The 19,307-nt window shown below is 56.1% G+C and overlaps 1 protein-coding gene across 1 annotated transcript in view; it reads left to right on the plus strand.

The window, feature by feature from the left end:
• The first annotated feature begins 389 nt into the window (after positions 1-389).
• Positions 390-19,307, plus strand: part of NIBAN2 (niban apoptosis regulator 2) — a 51,369-nt gene continuing 32,451 nt past the window's right edge. The window contains exon 1 of the mRNA XM_035723775.1: positions 390-631. Coding sequence (XP_035579668.1) covers positions 577-631 — 55 coding nt within the window. The 5' untranslated portion in view covers positions 390-576. The remainder of the gene's footprint in view (positions 632-19,307) is intronic.

Genomic DNA, 19,307 nt, shown 5'->3' on the forward strand with positions numbered 1-19,307 from the left:
GGAGGGGTGGGGTGCAAACGCCGAGTTCCCGCACTTCGGCCTCGGCGTCCCCTACCAGTTCCCCACGACTTGCTCGGCGTGATTCTCTTCCCGCGCGGAGAGGGGAGGAGGTGACCCCAGGCTGGAGCCCCCCAGGGCACTCCCCGTTCTTTCAGATGCCCCCACCAGCCCCATCTCTTTCTTCGGTTCGGCCTGGGTCCGGTGCGCCCCTCAGTGCGTCACACCCCGCTCTCCCTCTCTCCGACTGGTCTTTGTCCGGGTCTCGCCCGCAGTCCCGGCGTCCCCGGCCCCCCCCGCCCTCCCGCCAGCGGCCGCGGCCGCGGCGGGGGCGGGGCTCGGCTCGGGGGGCGGGGCGGGGCGGGGCGCGGCGGGGCTGCTGAGCCGCGGGCTGGGGCGCGGGGCGGAGGCAGCTCACGGGACAGACGCGGCCGGGGCTTGGAGCGCGGGCAGAGCGGAGGCCGCAGCGAGGGGCGGCGGGAGCGGGCCGGGCCCGGCTGCATGGCTCCAGCGGCGTCCTCCTGAGCGGCGCGTGTAGCGACGGGCGGCGGGCGGATCGGGCCGCGGCTCTTCCTCGCCATGGGGGACGTGCTGTCCACGCACCTGGACGACGCCCGGCGCCAGCACATCGCAGGTGAGTCCAGCGCGGTGCAGCGCTCCGGAGGTCCAGCGGGGAGCCCCCGGGCCACGCCCCCAACCCGGTCCGCCCGCGGCGCCGGGCCGGGGTCTCGGGGAAATCAGGCCGGGGGCAAGGCGGGAGTGGCCGGGGACCAAGTCCTGCGTCTAGCTTGTTCCCTCCACGTCTGGGCGCTCCTTCCTGCCCCCTTATGAGCTCGCCCTTCCCCCTCCCGAGGGAAGTCGAACCTCCCCCTCCCCTACTGGAACCCCCTCCGAGCCGGCCCCTTCGAATGCCCCCCAACACACTACCCTGATGAAGTTGTGGCCCACTCGGCCAGCGTGTCCTGATCTTCCTCCCGCACTGTCCCGGCCCCCACCTCATCCTGGCCCCAGCCCTAGTACACGTGGCTGAGGCTTCTAGGGACAGGCCCATCCATGCCTGGACTGAGCCTGGGGAGTAGGGCTAGGGATAGATGGGGTGCACAAGAGAGTTGGTCAGAACCCCTGCCCTTTGACTCAGGCTCAAGCAGGGTGCTCCTGCTGGCAGGCATGTCCGGGGGCGGGGGGGGGGGGCGGGCTGGTCAGGGCTGGAGCCCAGCCTCCTCAGCCCCCTCCTTCAGCCATCCCTGCTCCCAGCCTGTCACTGCACAGTGGCCACTTCTCAGAAGGGTGACTGACCCCCAGGGTCGCAGCAGGGTCCGGGACCCCTCCTCCCCCTACCCTGGAGAATGGAGAGGTCGGGTGAGAATCTCAGACTGCCTGGGAAACTTCACTTTTGTGGTTCACCTCTCCCGCCCTGGGTGAGGCTGCCTGGGTGGAATCCCAGCATCTGTTTCCCAGCCGTTAGGTCTTAGAGAAGTCTCTTCATGGCCTGGCACCTCAGTTTTGTCCTCTCTGAAACGGGGTGAATAATTTCTTATTAATGAGTTGTTGAAAGACATTATTTCCTGTAGCTTGCTTAGCACAGGGCCTGGTAGAGGAGGCATCCATGCATGGGGTGCTGCTCCATGTGGGGTGTGGGGGTGGGTGCAGCCGATGGAAGGAGTTATCTGTTCCTCTTCTTGAATTTGCTACTCTCTGTCCAGTGAACCCAGAGCACTGTGTCCGCCTACATTTATCTTGATGGGTCCTGCAGTCCTGTAAATTTCAGCAGCTGTGTTTTGTCTGCTTGTACCCCTTGAGAAGAGTGACCAGGTGACCAGTCCCTTAACTCTGTGTCTCCAGGGCCCCGCAGTTGAGCACAAAGAAGGTGCCGAGGAAGGGTTGTCCAGTGACTGTGATACTGGGCCTGCCGCCCGAGTTCCCCCTTTGGGCCAGGGCCCTGGGTGCCCGGGTGAGGGTGAGGTAGAAATGAGTCAGACTCTCTCCAGCCTCAGAGCAGCAGGGGGTTAAGTCCTGGAAAAGCCTCCTTATAGGGCTGGGAGGAGGCCTGGACTCTGGGAGGAGGAAAGCCGGGGCGGAGCCTTCCTGTCCCCTCCCTGTCGGTGGCAGCCTCCTGGGGCTCTGTAACAGTCCATCCATTCACGACCTCCTGTTGGGGCCCCTCACCCGGCCTGGGTGGGGTGTGCCGCTCCTTCTTTGGTGGGGTTTTTCCTTTCCCCACACCCAACTCTCGCTCTCCCCCCTCTTTCTACCTCCTGGGCTGAGAACTGCCAGCAGCCCCCCACCCACCCCCATTTTACACGGGTGGAGACTGAAACCACAAAAGGTGAAGTGTCCTCTCCTGGACAGGGTTGGGTTTGTTTTGTGGATACCAGGCTTGTGCCCACTCAGCCTGCTGGCCCCTCTTCTTAACACTTCACGGCTATTAATAACCCTCTTCAAATGCCTCAAATTCCTGGTCCAGGCTCACCTGGGGGAGCATCTTAAGTCAGGGTTGGGAGGTTGGAAGCAGGGGAAAGCCTCTAGCCCCCTCCAGGGAAGCAAGCCACCTTAGAAATTTCTTTTGGAGGGAATGAAAGCTAGCCTTTGCCACCTCCAGTGATCCATGCACCCTCCCCACCCCACCCAAGAAGCAGTGAGCACTTTCATGCCAGACAATTAAAATTCCAGAGCCCTCCCTACCTGGGGCCACCCCTTTGGAAACGTCAACATTTGGAACATCCCTTCCCCGCAGTGCTCTGGGCTCCAGGCTTGTTGGGGTTCTGTGGCTTGGCGGGGCGGGTGGCCCCTGCAGCTTTGTGCCCACCCTGTGCAGGTGAGCAGGTGAATGCCAGCCTACAAGTCCTGGCAGAGGTCAGGCACACTCCTGCCCAGGTGCCATTTTGCTGCCACGGTGCCTTTCATCCTGGGATTTCAAAGCCCCTGGCAAGCAGGGGCTTGTTCTCACAGTAGCAGCCCCGTGGGGCTGGTGGCAGGATGATTCCCTCCTACTTTTCAGGAGGGAGCTTGAGTGGAGGAAAGAGCCCTGACCTGGGAGCCAGGAGGCCTGGGTAACCTCAGGCAGTCACTTACTCTCTCTGGGTCTCAGTTTCCCGAGCTGTGAACTGAAGGCTGTAGGCTGCCTGATGGCTGAAGTCCCTTCTGGCTCTGAGAGTCTAAGGGTCCCAAATGTTCCCCCCGAATCTCCTCCAGATTCGGGCCGGCTCAGGCTTCCAATACTGACTTCACATTCTGTTAGCTGATGTGAACTTGGGCCAGCATCTTAATCTCAATTTTTTAATCTGTAGAATGGGAATAATAGTAGTTTCCTGCTGGACTCCGTTGCAAGGATTTAATGAGATAATGCTGGTAAGACACTCAGCCCAGTGCTTTGGGGCATAGCAAGTGCTCAGCAAACAGTTGCCATTATTATTGAGAATTGTCCTTTATTTTATTTTATTTTATTATTTTTAAAGTTTTTATTTATTTATTTGACAGAGAGAGGGAGAGAGAGAGAGAGAATGAGAACAAGCAGGGGGAGCGGCAGGCAGAGAGAGAAGCAGACTCCCTGCTGAGCAGGGAGCCCGATGTGGGACTTGATCCCAGGATCCTGAGATCGTGACCCGAGCCAAAGGCAGACGCTTAACCGACTGAGCCACCCAGGCCCCTGACAATTGTCATTTACTCTGTTGTCGATTCTCTAGTAGGTGAGGAGAGTGGCCAGGTGTTTGGAGTGCGAAGGGTGACAATTGTCGCTGTGGTTTAGGTCCTGTTTCTCTGAGATTTGTCCGGTCTCCGGCCTCAGGGTGGATACTGGTTCCTTGGATGCAAGAATCCACCAGGGTTCTTAGAAACCTTGAATTCCACGTTTTTTGTGCATTGGCAGATGTGTGAGATGGATGTAGGCTATCTTGAGTGGGTGTGGAGGGCAGTGATGGGGCCCCCCTATGACTAGGAAGGAGCTAGGACATGGAGAGGTGGGGGATTAGGCAACCCACACCTTCCATCTGGCCCAGAGGACAGGGCTGGGATGAGAATGTAAGGGTCTGGGTGGCCCATGTTGGTGCTATAGGAGGGGTTCTTTGCCACCAAAGCTAAGACAGAAGAGGTGAGGGAGGGAGCTTACTGTTGCTCAATAGGGGCTGGGTGCTGTGCCCTTGGCAGGAATCCTGGCATTGCCTAGGGGGGCCCTTCTGCCTCCGGGACAGCTTTGAAGGACTCAGCCCCTCTGGAAATTCTGTTGGCCGGGATGAAACGGTGGGAGCCGAGTGAACTGCGCCCGCCCCCCAATACATAAACTGCCCTTAAGATTTATTACCTGAAAGGGCTGGTAAGGTAGTTTGCCAGTACCTGTGTTCCTCCCTTCTGCTGGGCTCACCTTTCCCTTTGCTAATTCTTTTTTAAATAGCAGCTTTATTGAAACCTAATTCACCTGCCAGACAATTCACCCACTGAAGTGTATAGTTCATTGGGTTTTGTGTGTGTGTGTGTGTGTGTGTGTGTGTGTGTGTGTGTGTGTATTCACAGAATTGTGCAACCATGGCCACAGTCAATTTTATTTTTTATTTTTTTAATTTTTTTAAAAGATTTTATTTATTTATTTGACAGAGAGAGACACAGCGAAAGAGGGAACACAAGCAGGGGGAGCGGGAGAGGGAGAAGCAGGCTTCCCACGGAGCAGGGAGCCCGATGCGGGGCTCGATCCCAGGACCCCGGGATCATGACCTGAGCCGAAGGCAGACGCTTAATGACTGAGCCACCCAGGCGCCCCCACGGTCAATTTTAGAATGCTTTCATCACTCCAGAGAGAAACACTGTGCCCATTAGTGGGCACTCCCCTTTCCCCTGGTTGTTCCCCACCCTGGGCATCCACTGCTCATGTCGGCTGGGTGCACAAGGAATGCATGCACGAGCCACGTAGGAGTGTAAGGGGAGAAAGTGTCCTCTCTCTTCGCTCCCCCCCTCAGGAGAAACTGCTGGAGTTTGGTGTGTCCCTGTGTCCAAACACACGTCTCTGCGGACACACACATTTAGCTCTGGCTATAAGAAGAGCCCCAGTGATATGTCTTTGTGGTTGGACTTTTTTTTCACTCTGTCTGTTGTGAACATCTTTCTGTGACGGAGCACATGAGTTGGTCCCATTTGAACTTCTGTGGGTGGGTTTCCTTCTGTGCATGGTGCCATTTATTTCCTCATCCCCCCCCCCCCCATCAACGGACATTTGGGTGGTTTCCAGTGTTGGGCAGGAATTCGGGACACTGACCAAACCTTGCACTCGTCCCGGGCCAGGTTCTGGTGTCAGGCCTCTGAAAAGGCTGTAAATGTTTGAAACTCCCTCTCGTTGGTACAGAGTACCTCAGTACAAGTGTTATCACCCTTTTTGGCAGTTGGATATGAGAAAAAGGGTATCTCACTTATTTATTGAGCAAAATGAATAATGCCCTTTTTTCCAAATTGATTTTGCGCACCTACCTCTCCACATTTGGGAAAGGGCTGCAGGTCCCCAGTGTGAAGGGAGGAGGGTGTCCCTTTTCGCACTCCCCGCCCCCCCCAGGTGCGTGCCTTCCTAGTCGCTGCCCTGGGGCTTTGCAGAGGGACCAGGCTGGCCGGAAACAGTGCCCAGCCCCGCCTGGGCCTCTGCCCCTTAGCCAAGGTCTGGGTCAGCCCCTGGGGGTGAAGCGTCTGGGGATTCTGCTCTGCTCTTGTGTCAGTCTCATAGAACGCGCCTTTTGTTGGCACTGACCCTGCTCTGCCTCTCCATCCAGCCTCCACTCTGTTCCTTTCCCGTCGCCCAGGCCTGAGCTCTGGCCTCACCCCTGCATCCTTCCCCCACACACGGCCACACGGCCAAAGAGACCTTTCTAAGCCCAAACTGGGCCATGGTTCCCACCGCTTGAGGAATGACATTCAGAGACGGGGCTGGGAATCACTCAGCACCATCCTGCGAGCACCACTCCATTTTTTTAGCAGTATTTCTCCTCTGTGTTTATTGTTCTACATTGCTGAGACCATGACTCAATTTTTGTCTTGCTCCTTTCCCCAAACGGTTTATAATAAACGTCTCTCCCTGGCCTCTACAGCCCCCCTGCAAGCATTGCCAAAGGCTGTCCCGTGTCCCACCCGAGGCCATCCGTACGACATTTTCTTAGCCTTACCCCTAATGCTGGATATTGCCGTGTCCCACTGTGACTAGACATTTGGTTTTCAGGGGCAAACTGAGTCACTGTGTTTTTTTCCTTTCCTGCTCTGGTCAGCTTCCCTGCTGAAGACAGACTCATGCCCTTGACCTACTCTCCTCCAGCCTGCTTCCACCAATCTGGGCATTTCGAGGGAGGCTCCTTTCTGGGAGGCTGCAGCACCTCTGAGGGTCTTTCCAGGGGCAGTAGGCTCCAAGGGGATGTCTGTGAGCTGGGGACAGGGACTGATGACATTGGCCTTTGGTTGTGTGTGACCGGGTAAGTCTGGCTGCTTTGCCAGCCTGTGGCCCGCAGGGACTCCACTCATGGGTCTTCTGCCTGAGGGAGGTGGCTGATAGAGTAGGGAGGGGCCGTATCAGGCTCTGAACGATACCCGTGAGATTAGCCATCCTTTAACTGAACACTTACTATGTGCCAGGCCTGCCTGTGCCCGCATTATCACACTGAATCCTTACCCTCCGTGCCCTATCCCAACATTTAAAGGTAGGGCAGGGCAGGGTAGTGGCAGGCCCAGACTTGGGAGTCCAAGGCCTTAGCTGTTAAAACCATGCTCTCCTGTGATGGGATGGTTCCTGGTGCCCAGTTTGGGCCGGAGGACAACGGGGGAAGAAGCCCCCAAGAGAGGCCCGGTGGGGGCAGAGGGCCTGGGAGGGGAACGGAACGGCGTGTGTCAGAGGCTCCCCGTGGGTTGCACAAATATATCCCTCCCGACATTACTCAGTCTGAGACTCAAGTCACTCTCTGACCAGTCCCATGCTCCTCTGCGGGGCCCCGTCCTCCTCCGCGGGCTCAGCTCATGACTCACTCACCGTGGGTCTCCTTGCGGCAGGCATCAGGCATCGTCCTGCGGTTGCAGAAATTCCTGAGCCACTTCTTCCTTTCCCTCTGCCCTGCCCCCTTCCACCTCCCTGCCTGTGGATGGAGGGTTTTTCTCTGGATAGTGCTGGGCAGAGTTTTCAGGAAAGAGGAAGGCGCATACCTAGCTTTTAAAAACCCTGCAGGGTGGGAGAGAGCCACGCCCCGCTCCTGGTAGAATCTTAGGGCCTGAGTCACAGAAGAGCTGCAATCTTCTGATCTCACAGATTCAAAACTGGAAGAACAGGAAGTGCCCACCTCAGCAGGGCACCGGGTGCCACCCCCTAGGAACCGTCCAGGTTTAGGGATGTGCTACCTGTGGCCTACAGAAGTGAAGGGACCTGCCTGGTGACAGAGTGGATGGTGAGTTAGAAAAAGCGGGGAGTCGAGAGGTTCGGGGCAAGTCAGGCTGCTTGGGCTTGAGTCCCAGCTTTGCCCCTGGAGGGGCTGGTCGTTTGGGGTGAGTCAGTTACCCTCTCTGAGCTTCGGTGTCCTTTGTAAAAGAGAACGAGAGCACCGGCTTCTTAGGGCGCGAGGTCAGGAGTCGCTCTCTGGATGGTACGGCACACGGGGCTGGGGGGCGGCGAGGACACGATGCTGTTAGGAGCGTGGCACTTCACTGAGGGACGTGTGTCAGGTTGGTCCTGTGGCCGCGGGCACCTTCACCCTGTGCCATGTGCCCCCAGGTTGAAAAGGAAAAAGAGGAAGACAGATGGGGACACCCACCCCTTGGCCGGCCACGTGTGTCTGGAGCTAGGCCTGTGGGTCTCAAGCCTGGTCCTGCTAACCATTTGCTGTGTGACTCTGGACCAATGGCTGGGCCTCTCTGTGCCTCTTCTCCCCATCTGTGACCCCAGTATCGACTCCTGGGAATTCTTTGCCACTGAAAATCGTTTCCTAGGGGTCTCAAGGTGACTTCCAGAGGCAGGGCTGGGAGGGTTTTGATGTTAGAAGTTGAAGTGGAACATCCCCATTGGGTGCCTGGGGGACCCCACAGAGGTGTGATGAGCTCTGCTCCCAGACGTGCTCGGGCCTTCTTTCTTTCATCCTTTCAGTCAGTAGTCACTGAGCACCAGTGTGCCAGGCACTGTACCAGGCACCAGGGACACGCTGGGGCGCGCTGCTCCGTGGCTCTTGCCCACGTGGCACTCTCTGGCTGGGTGAGCGAGGAGTGTTCTCAGAAGGGCAGGTCTTCTGTGGGAAGGTGTGAGAGGGGCTGGCCTTGGGGGGGAGGGGACTTTGTCCCCAGCGTCCTGGGGAAGCTTAGGAGGGAGGGTTAGTGGAGGAGAGCCCAGTGGTGAGGGATGGTCTGGACCAGTGTGATGGGAGTGGGGCCCCTCGGGGGGAGACGGAGCAACCAGGCCTCTGTGATGGTGATGTGCGAGGCCGGGGAGATCTGGTGTCTCTTCTTGTCAGCCCTGTGCCGTTGATGGATCCCGTAGGTGGTCTCATCAAAGCAGCCAGTGGCCCTGCGGCCTCTGCTCTCATTCCCCCAATGATGGCAGACTCACGTCCTTCCTAGGCAGCTCTGGGTATGAGAACCTTCTTCCTTTCCAAGGGCAGAGTGGGAAGAGGGCTGGCTCTGGATTCTAAGCTCCTGGTTTTGAGATCCTGTCTTAACTACCCTGGCATTTGGCAGGTGTCTTGCCTTCTCTGGGCTGCAGGTTTCTTATCTGTGAAGTGGGCATAATGGTAGCCCAGACCTGCTAGGTTGTGAGGCATCGAGGAGGTGATGCGCACAGAGCTCTTTGCGTTTAAGAAAACACTGACTCCTGGGGAGCCTGGGTGGCTCAGTTGGTTAAGTGACTGCCTTCGGCTCAGGTCATGATCCTGGAGTCCCGGGATCGAGTCCCACATCGGGCTCCCTGCTCAGCAGGGAGTCTGCTTCTCCCTCTGACCCTCTTCCCTCTCATGCTCTCTCTCATTCTCGCTCTCTCAAATAAATAAATAAAATCTTAAAAAAAAACAAAACACTGACTCCTGTTGCCATCCGTCCTTCCTGTGTGTATGGTCCACGATGGGACATTGGCCAGGGGTGTCCCTCCTCTTGGTGCAATCCAAAGTGCAGGCCGTGGGCTCCAGTGGGCAACTGGGCGCCCAGCAGGGGCAGCAGAAGAATGAATTGTGGTCGGCAAAGTGTGAAGCCCGCTCTCCCACCCACATATCTGTGGCCAAGCCAACTGTAGCAGCTGTCCAGCCTCCTCACGCCTCATGCTGAACAGAGCTCTTTGTGTCCAGCCAAGTTTGTTAAGCCAGAATCTTCTAGAAGAAGAGTCCTTTGGGCAGGAGACCGCTCACACTTTTGTGCTCCACCCACCTTTAATCACCGTACCTGCTGGCAGCCTTTTCTGCGTACAGACTGGGAAGTGAGAGCCTCAGGGCTGGTGCCAGGTGACCTTTGGCAGGTCCTTCTCCCTCTCTGGCCTTGCTTTGCCTGTCAGTGTAATGGGTCACTGGGACAATCTGTAGTGCCCTTCTAGCTCCAGCCTCTTGGAGCCTGTGGGCCGTGGGCTGCATTGAAGCAGAAGGTGTGATATTTATTCCATGATGCCTTCTTGCTGTGGAAGGAAGCACTCCCTCTATGAAAGCTGTCTTATGCCGGGCCCGAGCCTGGTGGTGGGGATGAAGCGTTGACATGAGCCCCGATCTCATGGGACTCATGCCAGCCACAAAGTTTCCATTAAGCTGGATGTGATGTGGTTTCTGTTACAAAGACAGAGGATCTTTATGTTTTCCAAAGTGCATGTTGGTTTAAACCACTTGGTCAGCCCAGCTCAAGAGGCAGCATGTCTGGCCTTGCCTGAGAGGCAGCCGGCTTCTGCCACCAAGAGCCCTATGTGGCCTTGGGCAAGTTGCTCTCCCCCTTGGAGCCTGAGCTGTCAGTAAAATGGGAAGGTGAGCCCTGCTTCTGGCGTGTGAAGCTTCTTGGGAGGCAGTTGTTCTCCGCACATGGAAGGTGCTAGGCGAATGGCAGTTCCGTTTTAGCTGAGTCTGGGGTGGGGGGGGCGCTGTCATTTGCCGTGGCCTGCCAGGGATCTCAGGGGTGATCCGGACATCCAGAGGGGGAGGGAGCTGACAATTGTACTTCTGTTCCACTTTTTGTTTTTGCGTTTTTGTTTTTTGGAAGGGTTCCCTGGTGGGAGGTGAGGCAGGGAGAAGAGAGAATAAGGCTTCAGCTTTGGGAGGCTGGGCCTCGCTGGGACGGCGGGGAAGGTTTGCCCGAGGTTTGCTCGCGGTCTCCTCGGGCCACAGCTCCCCGCTCGCCCTGAATTTCGAGCTTGCTAATGGGCAGGGTCTGCTTTTCTTTTTCTGGCCTAGACCCTTCTTCCTTCTAGCCGGGAAGGACCCTTTGTGATCATCTACCCCAACCCTCCTCCGTTTCATGACTGAGTAAAACCAAGGCAGAGGACATACCTAGCGTGTCAGAGGCTGCGGAGCTGGGATGGGAACGCAGGCCCCTGACCCCTGCACAGGGTCTTCTCCATCCCTGTCCCCATGGACGGCCCCAGACTGGTCAGGGAAGGAGCCGTTGGCCTGGGTGGGGCCGGAAAGGTTATAATTTTGAAAACCGAGTAAACAAGCCCTCCGTGAGAGAGAGGCAGCCCTGTGCTGGCCTTACAGATAGGCCTGTGTCTGAGGAGACAGCCCAGGCCTGTCCCCATGCAGACAGTGAGGTGTTGTGGTGGATTAAAAAAGGCAAAGCTACCCTCCCCTTACGCCCCCACTCCCATATTTAAGGCTGCCGGGAAGCGAGGAGGGGGGCCACTGCCCAGCCTGGCCACAGGACAGCCCTCCCGGCTCAGCTCAGCAGTCACTCACGGCTCCTTTGGGCAAGGGGCTTCCTTCTGGGCCTCATTTCCTCCGTCTCTAAAGTGCAGCGATCCCCTCTCTTAAGGAGGCTGGCAGGGGTGGGAGAGGATTTGAGCTGGGTGTTTGAACACAGGGAGCCCGGCAGAAACTCTTCATTTCTTTGTGGCTGGAGGCGGGGCCCCCTCTCGTAGCAGAAGGGTTACTTTCTCAGTGACCCGAGAGTCAGCCTGCACCTGGGAGACAAACTTACAATCCGAGCCAGAGCAGGCCGCTCAGCTCAGCTTTCCTGTTTTCCTGTTGAGATAGGGGCAGAATCCGAGAGGAGCTGCTTCTGGGCCTTGCCCTGCAGTCTGGGGGCTGGACTGCCTGTCTGGCCTGCAGCCCCCCAGGGTGGGGCTCAGCATACTTCCTGTGAGATTAGGGGCAGAGCCTCTTTGCTCTCCTTCCCTTTTCCTAAGTCCCCTGTGTGGCCTCTGAGACTCCAGCCCTGTGCATGGGGGCTCAGTCTAGCCTCCATTCTGAGCCTCTGTTTTCCCCATGGTGCAAGGAAGGGGTTGGATGAGAACCTCTGGAAGGCTCTCTGGGTCAAGTTCCAGACTCTGAAAGGCCTCGCAGGACCCACAGACCACCCCCTGCAGCCAGGAACACCCTTCCCTGGGCCCCGCCCGTGGCAGGCTGGGTTGGGGTCCCTCCTCCAGGCTCCTCCTCACGGGCTTGGGGTAGATTCTCATCTATGGTGCCAGTACTGGGAGGGCTCGGTCGCCATGGGCTCCCTTGAAGTAGACAGTATAGCCTTGCAGGTCAGAGCTTGCCCTGCCAGGGGCTAGCCAAATGCCCTTAGGACAGTTGTCTGGGTTCTTTATGCCTTAGAATCATCAGCTGTAAATTGGGAGTGATAAATAATACTTCTCTGGTTAAATTACATTATGCGTGTTTATAAGTTTATAAGTTTATGCACCCTTTAACACAGTGCCGGGCACAGTAAATGCTCCATAACCAATAGGTATAAGGGACATTTGTTAATTTAAGTCGTTTTAATTCCTGAACGGTGACTGAATGATAAATGTCATTACAAGGTTTCCGGTCTTGCAGAGGAGGGGCCCCGAAGCTGTTTGGGTGAAGGGGCCGTCAGGTAGGTGGAGAGGGTGCCTTGGGGGGTAGAGGGGGTGGAGCAGATGCGGTTGGGTTCAGAGCCCCGGCTGGTTGTGACTTCCTCTCTGCCCATCTGGAAGGAGTGGTTTGGGTCCCACCATGCCTGAGACCGCAGGCCTGGAGCGCGTGCGGCCGCACACGGCTTCCTTCCTCCAGGCGAGTATTCCTCGCTGACTCATGCCTTTGTGCCTGCCTTTTGTTCTTGTCCTTGAGCCCTGGGGGTGAGGCCAGGAGAAGCAGGGCCCCAGGGATTCGCTGGTGGACAGGTGGACCCCCGCCCCGCGCAGGGGAGGGGACGCCTGGGTCCTGGTCCTGGTGCCCTTGCCGACTCACGGGGTGTCAGGCACGGAGAGCGTGCGGCGACCGATGGCTCCGTCTGTGCTTGGCACCCGAACCAGGTTTACCCAGGCCCTGCCCGCGTAGAGCTCAAGGCTAGGCAGGAGAGACACATCCAACCAACGGTTGCCAGTCACTCATTAATTAAATAATTAGCAGAGGGCGAGTTGTGACCAAATGCCCACCCTCCTCATGCCGCCCGTAAGGAGTGCCGTCCTATGGGCTCTGTGGTGCCTCCCATTTGCCCTCTGGCCACAGATGAGGAAGCGGGCTCCTGGTGACGAAGGGACCCGCCCAGGTCCCTTCCCGTCTTGGTGCCTCAGTTCCTTGTCAGGAAAATGGACCCATCTGGGAGGGGTGCTGCTGCTGGCTGCACACAGGGCCTGCGCTGTCCCCTGGGTTTTAGGATGAGCAACACCAGCCTCAGGGACTGCATAGCTGCAGTGCTGACCTGGCTTCGTAGCCCCTGAAATCCTTCCTCTGTGCATCCCTAGGCAGAAATAGGGGGTATTGGAGGCCACTGTGACTGAGACATTGTGGGAAAGGGCTGCGCAAGGAGGGCGGTCCTCCTCAGGTCCCACCACCAGTAGGAGCAACGGCAGAAAGGTGGCCCCAAGTCCCTGGTGAACCCTGGCCCGACCATTCCACACCAGGTGCGTGAGGCACATTCCACACCAGGAATTTACCTGAATGTAGCCAAAAGGTTAGATTACATTACAACATCAGTGACAACAGGGGAAACAAAAACAAAAACAAAAACAAAAAAAAAAAAGGAGGGAGGGAAACGTGTCTATCGGTAGGTGATGTTCAGTGGCACAGTATGAAGCCACTCATTGGCTGGACTTCAGAAAGAGGATTTTCCCTCTGCTAGTAGGGGCAGCAATGGCAGCAGACATTTGCTGGGCACTTCTCTGTGCCCAGCCTGGGAGGCACCTGTGACCGTGGATGGATGAGCAGGTGGGGGTTCAAGCCAGAGATGGTGGATTGAGTCCACAAATGGAGTCCCTCTCTGTGCCAGCCAGTGAAGGTAGGTGTGCATAGGGCCAGTGAAGTGGGGAGGGGTCACGGGGTTCTCGTCCAACTGGGAGAGTTGGCCACCCACCTGTCCTCCAGCCCGCAGGTGTACTCACTCAGCGTTTTGCCAGAATGCTGCTCCCGGCCCCTCGGGTGATGTGTTTGGCATGCTGGCTGCTTAGCACTGGATGTGGGCTGCTGGAGGTGTGTGAGGCGCACCGGGCTTGAGGACCCCTTTTGGCAGTGCTTGGGGCTTCTTTCTCAGGACCTCAGAGCTCCGTGCCTCAGTTTCCCCAACTGTAAAGTAGGGATGGCCGTGACTACTGTACTGTGAGCTTTATGATGTCAATGCCTGGTGCCTGGCACATAGTACACTCAGAAGAGATTTCTGCCCTTGGGGTCTAGTGCCCCAACCAAGGGAGGCTTGGCCTTTCAACTCAGAGCTTTCTCAGTTTCCCCTTCTTATTGTTGATGGTGTTATATAAGCTATATCTGACGATCAAAGAAAAATTAGAAAATAAATAAGAAAATGAAAATCGCCAATAATCCTAAATCCTAACCACCCAGAAATAATGATTTTCAGGTGTTTACTGATGCATAATCTGCAGTGGGTTGTGGGCATTTGCATACGTGCTGTCCCCCTGCAGCGAGTCAAATGCTTGCAGAATATTCCATTATGGCCCAATAGTCTGCATTTAAAAATTTTTTTTATTTATTTTTTTATGAGAGAGAGAGTGAGCAAGTGGGGGGAGGAGCAGAGGGAGAGGAACAAGCCGACTGCGCTGAGCGTGGAGCCCAACACGGGGCTCCATCTCAGGACCCCGAGTTCATGACCTGAGCCAAAACCAAGAGTTGGACGCTCAACCGACAGCCACCCAGGTACCCCGCGACAGTAGTCTGCATTTTCACTTGCTCAGCCAAACTCCTTTTGCTGGGCATTCAGGTTGTTTCTATTTTTCATCGTTGTAAACAGGTCTGTGTTGTATAGCCTTAATCATTTCTGTCAGATTAATCTGTCGATTCCACCATTGTTTGAGAGCCTGCTCAGAGCAAGGCCGCTTGTGGGACTGTGGGTGCTAGATGGGGAGGCAGCCATGGCCCTTGCCCCCTCACCGATCCCTTCCTGGGAGGACAGACCCTTTTTGGGAGCTGGGGAAGCAGTAGTAACCCAGACTCTGAGTGGCAGGGCAGGCTTGTTGGAGAAGGGATGTCTAGGTGGGGCTGGAAGGGTGCAGAAGGAGGAGAGGGTCGTAGGCAAAGGGGCAGGACTGCAAAGGTCCAAAGCTGAGAGAGCGTTGGTATTTGGGGGAACCAGAATTTCCCAGGAATTGGTGGTTTTGCTCTGGTTCTTGCTGCCTGTAGGAGCCACTCCCTCGTGCACAACACCTCAGTAATTGTTGTGCAAAGTGCTGGCACATCCGTCCCTCCCTGGGGATGGGATCTTCTTCTAACGGGGGACACAGAAGCAGGGTCATATGCCTGCCCCAGGCCTTCTACCTCTCTGCATGGTGTCCCCGCCAGCCCGGAGCAGGCAGAGGAGGCTCAAGTGCAGGGCCTCCTCAGCTCCTGTTTCCCAGACCCTTTGCGGGTGCTGTATCATTTGACAGAATCATCTGGAAGAGGAAACTGAGGATCCGAGCTTAGGTGACGGGGCTCGGTTTGTGTGACGGGGTGGTGACCTTTGCTGCTGCTGATATGTGACCTTGAGCTGGGTCAGCTGGGTCACCTCCTGACCCAGCCCCACCTCTGCTGGAAGCATCCTACTGTGATTGGAGGGCCCCTGGCTAACACTGCCTCTGGGGTTGGGGAAGGGTCTGTCCCCAGACCTGACCTGGCCTTTCCGGAAAACCCTGTTCTCTTCCTGTGTCTTAAGACGCCTGGGGGACCCAAGTTGAGGCCCTCTGATGTAATCTCACAGTCACGGACAAATATTTATGTGCCCCAAGTGCTCTGTTTGGTGCTGGGGGTACATCACAAATGGGACAGACAGGGTCCCTGACCCTGTGGGGGAAATGGACACTCAGTAGTTAGTTATTAAATGGAATTTGTGCTGATGGTTAACAGGGGTTCTGACCCGAATTGGGGAGTGACTGTGAGGGACAGTGCTTTCGGTATCCCGGCCTGACGGGTGGAACTTGGATCATTTTGATCAAGCCCGAATGACAGGCTCCTCTGGGCCCGCCGGTGTGGTCCTGTGTTTGGAGGGAACACTTTAAGTCACAGTTGGAGGGGGTTAGGGTCTTGAGGGTCCAGTGCAAAGGAGTTCAGCCTTTTCACTGGACAGACAAGACAGACAGCCAGGAAGGGGTGAAGGAGTTGCCTAAGGCCAGGTGGCAGTCAGGTGCCCCGCCTTGGAGCCCACCACTCTTAACCCTGAATCACTGCCTGGAGCCTGCTCGTCACCGCCAGGAAAGACAGTGAGTCTGTCCCCACCTCCCTTAAGGGATCCCCAGGGATAGCAGACATAGAACTTGGACCTGTTGGCTGAGAGCAGAGTTTCCCATGAAGCACAGACGGAGGTCACACAGGCACCTGGAACGAGGAATGTGAGGCTGGCAGGGCCTCCGAGCAGATTTGTCCTCATACCTTCCCCTCTGGAGCCCGAGGAGACCTGCAGCTGGTGACCCAAGGGTGGGGCAGGTCCTTCCTCTGCTGGCTGAGGAGCAGGCCACAGGAGTCTTGTTATTTGAATAAGCTTTCCATCTCCTATCTGCATAAAGCCTCTCCATGCTGAGGGTCCCTGGCATTCCAGCCCAGGATTGGGTTTCCTTCTGGCCCAGCAGCAAGCACATGAGTGAATTTTCATATTGGCTCCTCTTCCTCCTTCCCTTCCCCCAGCCTTGTCTTCCTTTGTCTCTCCCTCCCTGGCTTTGAGAAGGCAGCTCTCTCCCTGCCTCCACCTCACTTGCTGTCGGTACCCGGGGAGGCAGCCCGCAGTGTGTGCGCACGCACGCATGCGTGGGAGAGATGGATGGGCAGAAGCTGTTCTGGGTCCCGAGGCAGCTTGGGAAGAGCCTGACTTGAACTTGGTGAAAAGCATGTTGGCATCCGATGGGCACTGGGCTAATGAAGTGGGTGGGATTTGTGTCTCTGAGTTTTTTTTAGCCCTTTTCCGGTAGGGTTGGGCCACAGTAGCTGGCACTTATGAGTGATTGGTTCTTATTGGAACAGCCCCTGGGATTTATCGGGTTCTTACCAACAGTCAGGCATGGTGCCAGACACTTCTCACGCATTGTCTTATTTCGTTCTCACAGTTCCTCTTTGAGGTGTGTATTATTTTTCTCCCTGTTTTATTGATAAAGAGACTGAGGCTTGGGAAGTGACAGTCAGTAGCAGAGCCGGTCTGTCTGGTCCCAAAGTTTGTTTTTATGGCTCACCTTCCTCCTGTTGACAGAATCTTCTCTAGTCTCCTTGTGGCCGTTCAGCCTCTGCTTGCATACCTCCAGTGACAGGGAGCTCTCTATCTCTTGGAGTTACTTCTCCCATGCGGGGCATCCGAGATAGAAAGCCCTCTCTGGAGTTCTGTCTTCGGTTGGTTACTTGAGAACAGGTTCCAGTTGGGCTGGGACGTGGTTATGGCTGGGTTTCTCCAGCATCTCTTTTCCCAGGGAATTATCCAGCTGTTTTGTTTGGGGAGAAGAGCTACGTCCTCCTTCCGTTCTCTCAGCAGCCCCTACCCGGTATTCGGCCCTTTACATGCCCTTTGTCACGTACTGAGTAAGTCTGAGCAAACTTGATGTTGAAACCCTAGTGGTATCTTCATTAGCATGGAGCTGGATGTCTTAGTCAATGCAATAAGACAAGAAAAAAAGAAGAGAGAGAGAGAGAGAGAGAGAGAGAGAGAGAGAGGTATAACCACAAGATACCAAGGGAAGAAGACACACATGGTCCTGCCTTTGTGGAGGTCAAAGCACTTTTCCATCTAGCTTCTCCCTTAGCTTAAAAAAAATTTTTTTTTTTTTTTAATTTTAAGTCCTCTCTACACTCAGTTTGGGCCTCAAACTCACGACCCTGAGACCAAGAGTCGCATGCTCTTCCGACTGAGCCAGCTGGGCACCAGCTTCTCTCAGCTTTGTCCACCCTGTGAGGCTACCTGTGGGAAGTGGAGGCTCAGACAAGGAATTCACCCACCTGCAGTGCCACGGAGTGGAGGGGCTGTGGTTGGCTGAGGTTTAGTGATGTGTGGTTTGTTGGGTATTTGCCTTCAGAATCTTCATTGATGTTTCTGTCTCCACTTCCCCTTTCTGATAAGCTAACCTCTGAGGGATGAGGGCCCAGAAAGATTGGACCCCAAGCATGTCACCTTCCCATCCCCTGAGTGGCCCCCTGAGGGACCGAGTAACTGCTGTTCTGTTTTCCCTCTGCTGGCCCCCATTTCATGGCATGGGATACATTATAGAACACTGCCATTTGCACAGGTGGACACACCATGGGACCTCTGAGCTTGAGAAAGACCCCACTACCCACCTGAACACTCATTTCCTGGCCGTCAACACTCGGGTGGATGGAACTTCTTTCCATTTGCAGTCATCGTTACTGATAATACAGGACCCCGTTTGGTCAGGCTCTGTAGATTTCCTCATTTCTTTGAATCCATAGGACAACCTGGCCAGGTGGGTACTGCTGGTCCTCCCATTTTACAGCTGAGGAAAGAACTAATATTAATACTCAGAGAGTATTAGTCACATGCCTAAAGTCCTACAGCTGGTGAGCGGTGGAGTTAGTATTTGAATTGAGATCTGATTCTGGAACCTTGACACCACAGTGTTCTGTGAAAGTGCTCTTCTTGACATAGAAGGTATTCCTAAATATTTGTGGAATGGATTAGTGCTTTCTCGAATATCTGAATTTATGCATCTCCTGTGTCTTCTGCTTGGCACACTCTCCCCACCTGGCCCTCCTCCTTCACCTAGTTAGCCTCTTTTCATGGCTTCGGTGCACCACTTCCTTCTGGAAGTCCTCCCTGATCCCACCAGCCGGGTTAGCTGCTCTTCCTCTGGGTTCCTGTAACTTCCCATGCTGTTCCCAGTTGGAGGCTTACCATGCTCATTGTAGGCTTGGTTGACAATCTGTCTCCCTCATTAGATAGCAAGGAGTTTGTCTAATTCCCTCTTGAATGCCCTCTGCCCCATGGTTGATAAATGCGGGCAAGATGAAACATTTCTTGGCTAGCATGGTAGAGCCCCTGACACCCTCACTTGACTTTGGCTCTGCCCCCAGCAGTCATTTCGGATGGTCCTGAGCTGGCTGATGGGAGGACATGAATTTCACACTGGGTCCTGTCCTCAGCTCCTGTCTCTTGGTGGCTGCTGGGGTCGGCCTGGGTGGTGATGCTGGCTTCTGGGTGGTCACGGAGGAAGAGGCTCTGTCAGGAAGATCTGCTTGGGCATCTCGAGGTCCAACTCCAGTCCGGCCACAGAGGGGGAAGTCGGTGGTGGGTTCTCAGACAGGCCGAGGACAGGGCTCCAGGGCTGTGGTGGTGGGCACCTCCCAAGGTGCACGTGCCATGGCAGAGCGCCCCGTGTCCTCAGTCCAGCCTCGGTGCTCTGTGCGTTGGGCTGAGAGCAGGCGTGTGTTGGGGAACACCCGGAATGGGGTGCTGCCCTGCAGCCTGGGGGCAGTTCGGACAGGTGGCCCGGGGCCCCAGCTCCAGTGGGTGGGGTGGGGATGAATAGAAGGGAAGGGAGGCGAAGGATGTTGCTGAGAAGTGCGCAGGAGTGGGTGAGTTCGTGTGAGGGGGCTGGAGGTTAGTGCTTACAAAATCGCTGTGCTAGATCAGCTGCCTCTTTGCCCATCCCGACGACAGCAACCGTCAGAGAGAGGGGTGAAGTGTCCCCAGCGCAGAGGCTACCAGGGCTCAGAGGCCAGGCCACTGGAGCACGGAGCTGGGTGTTCAGCCTCTGTCTGGTTCCCGGGCAGGAGGATGGGGGAGGTCGGACAGGGCCCTGCGCGGTGGGAGGTGGCTGG

The sequence above is a fragment of the Zalophus californianus genome, chromosome 13 (assembly GCF_009762305.2).
Source record: "Zalophus californianus isolate mZalCal1 chromosome 13, mZalCal1.pri.v2, whole genome shotgun sequence".
NCBI lineage: Eukaryota > Metazoa > Chordata > Mammalia > Carnivora > Otariidae > Zalophus > Zalophus californianus.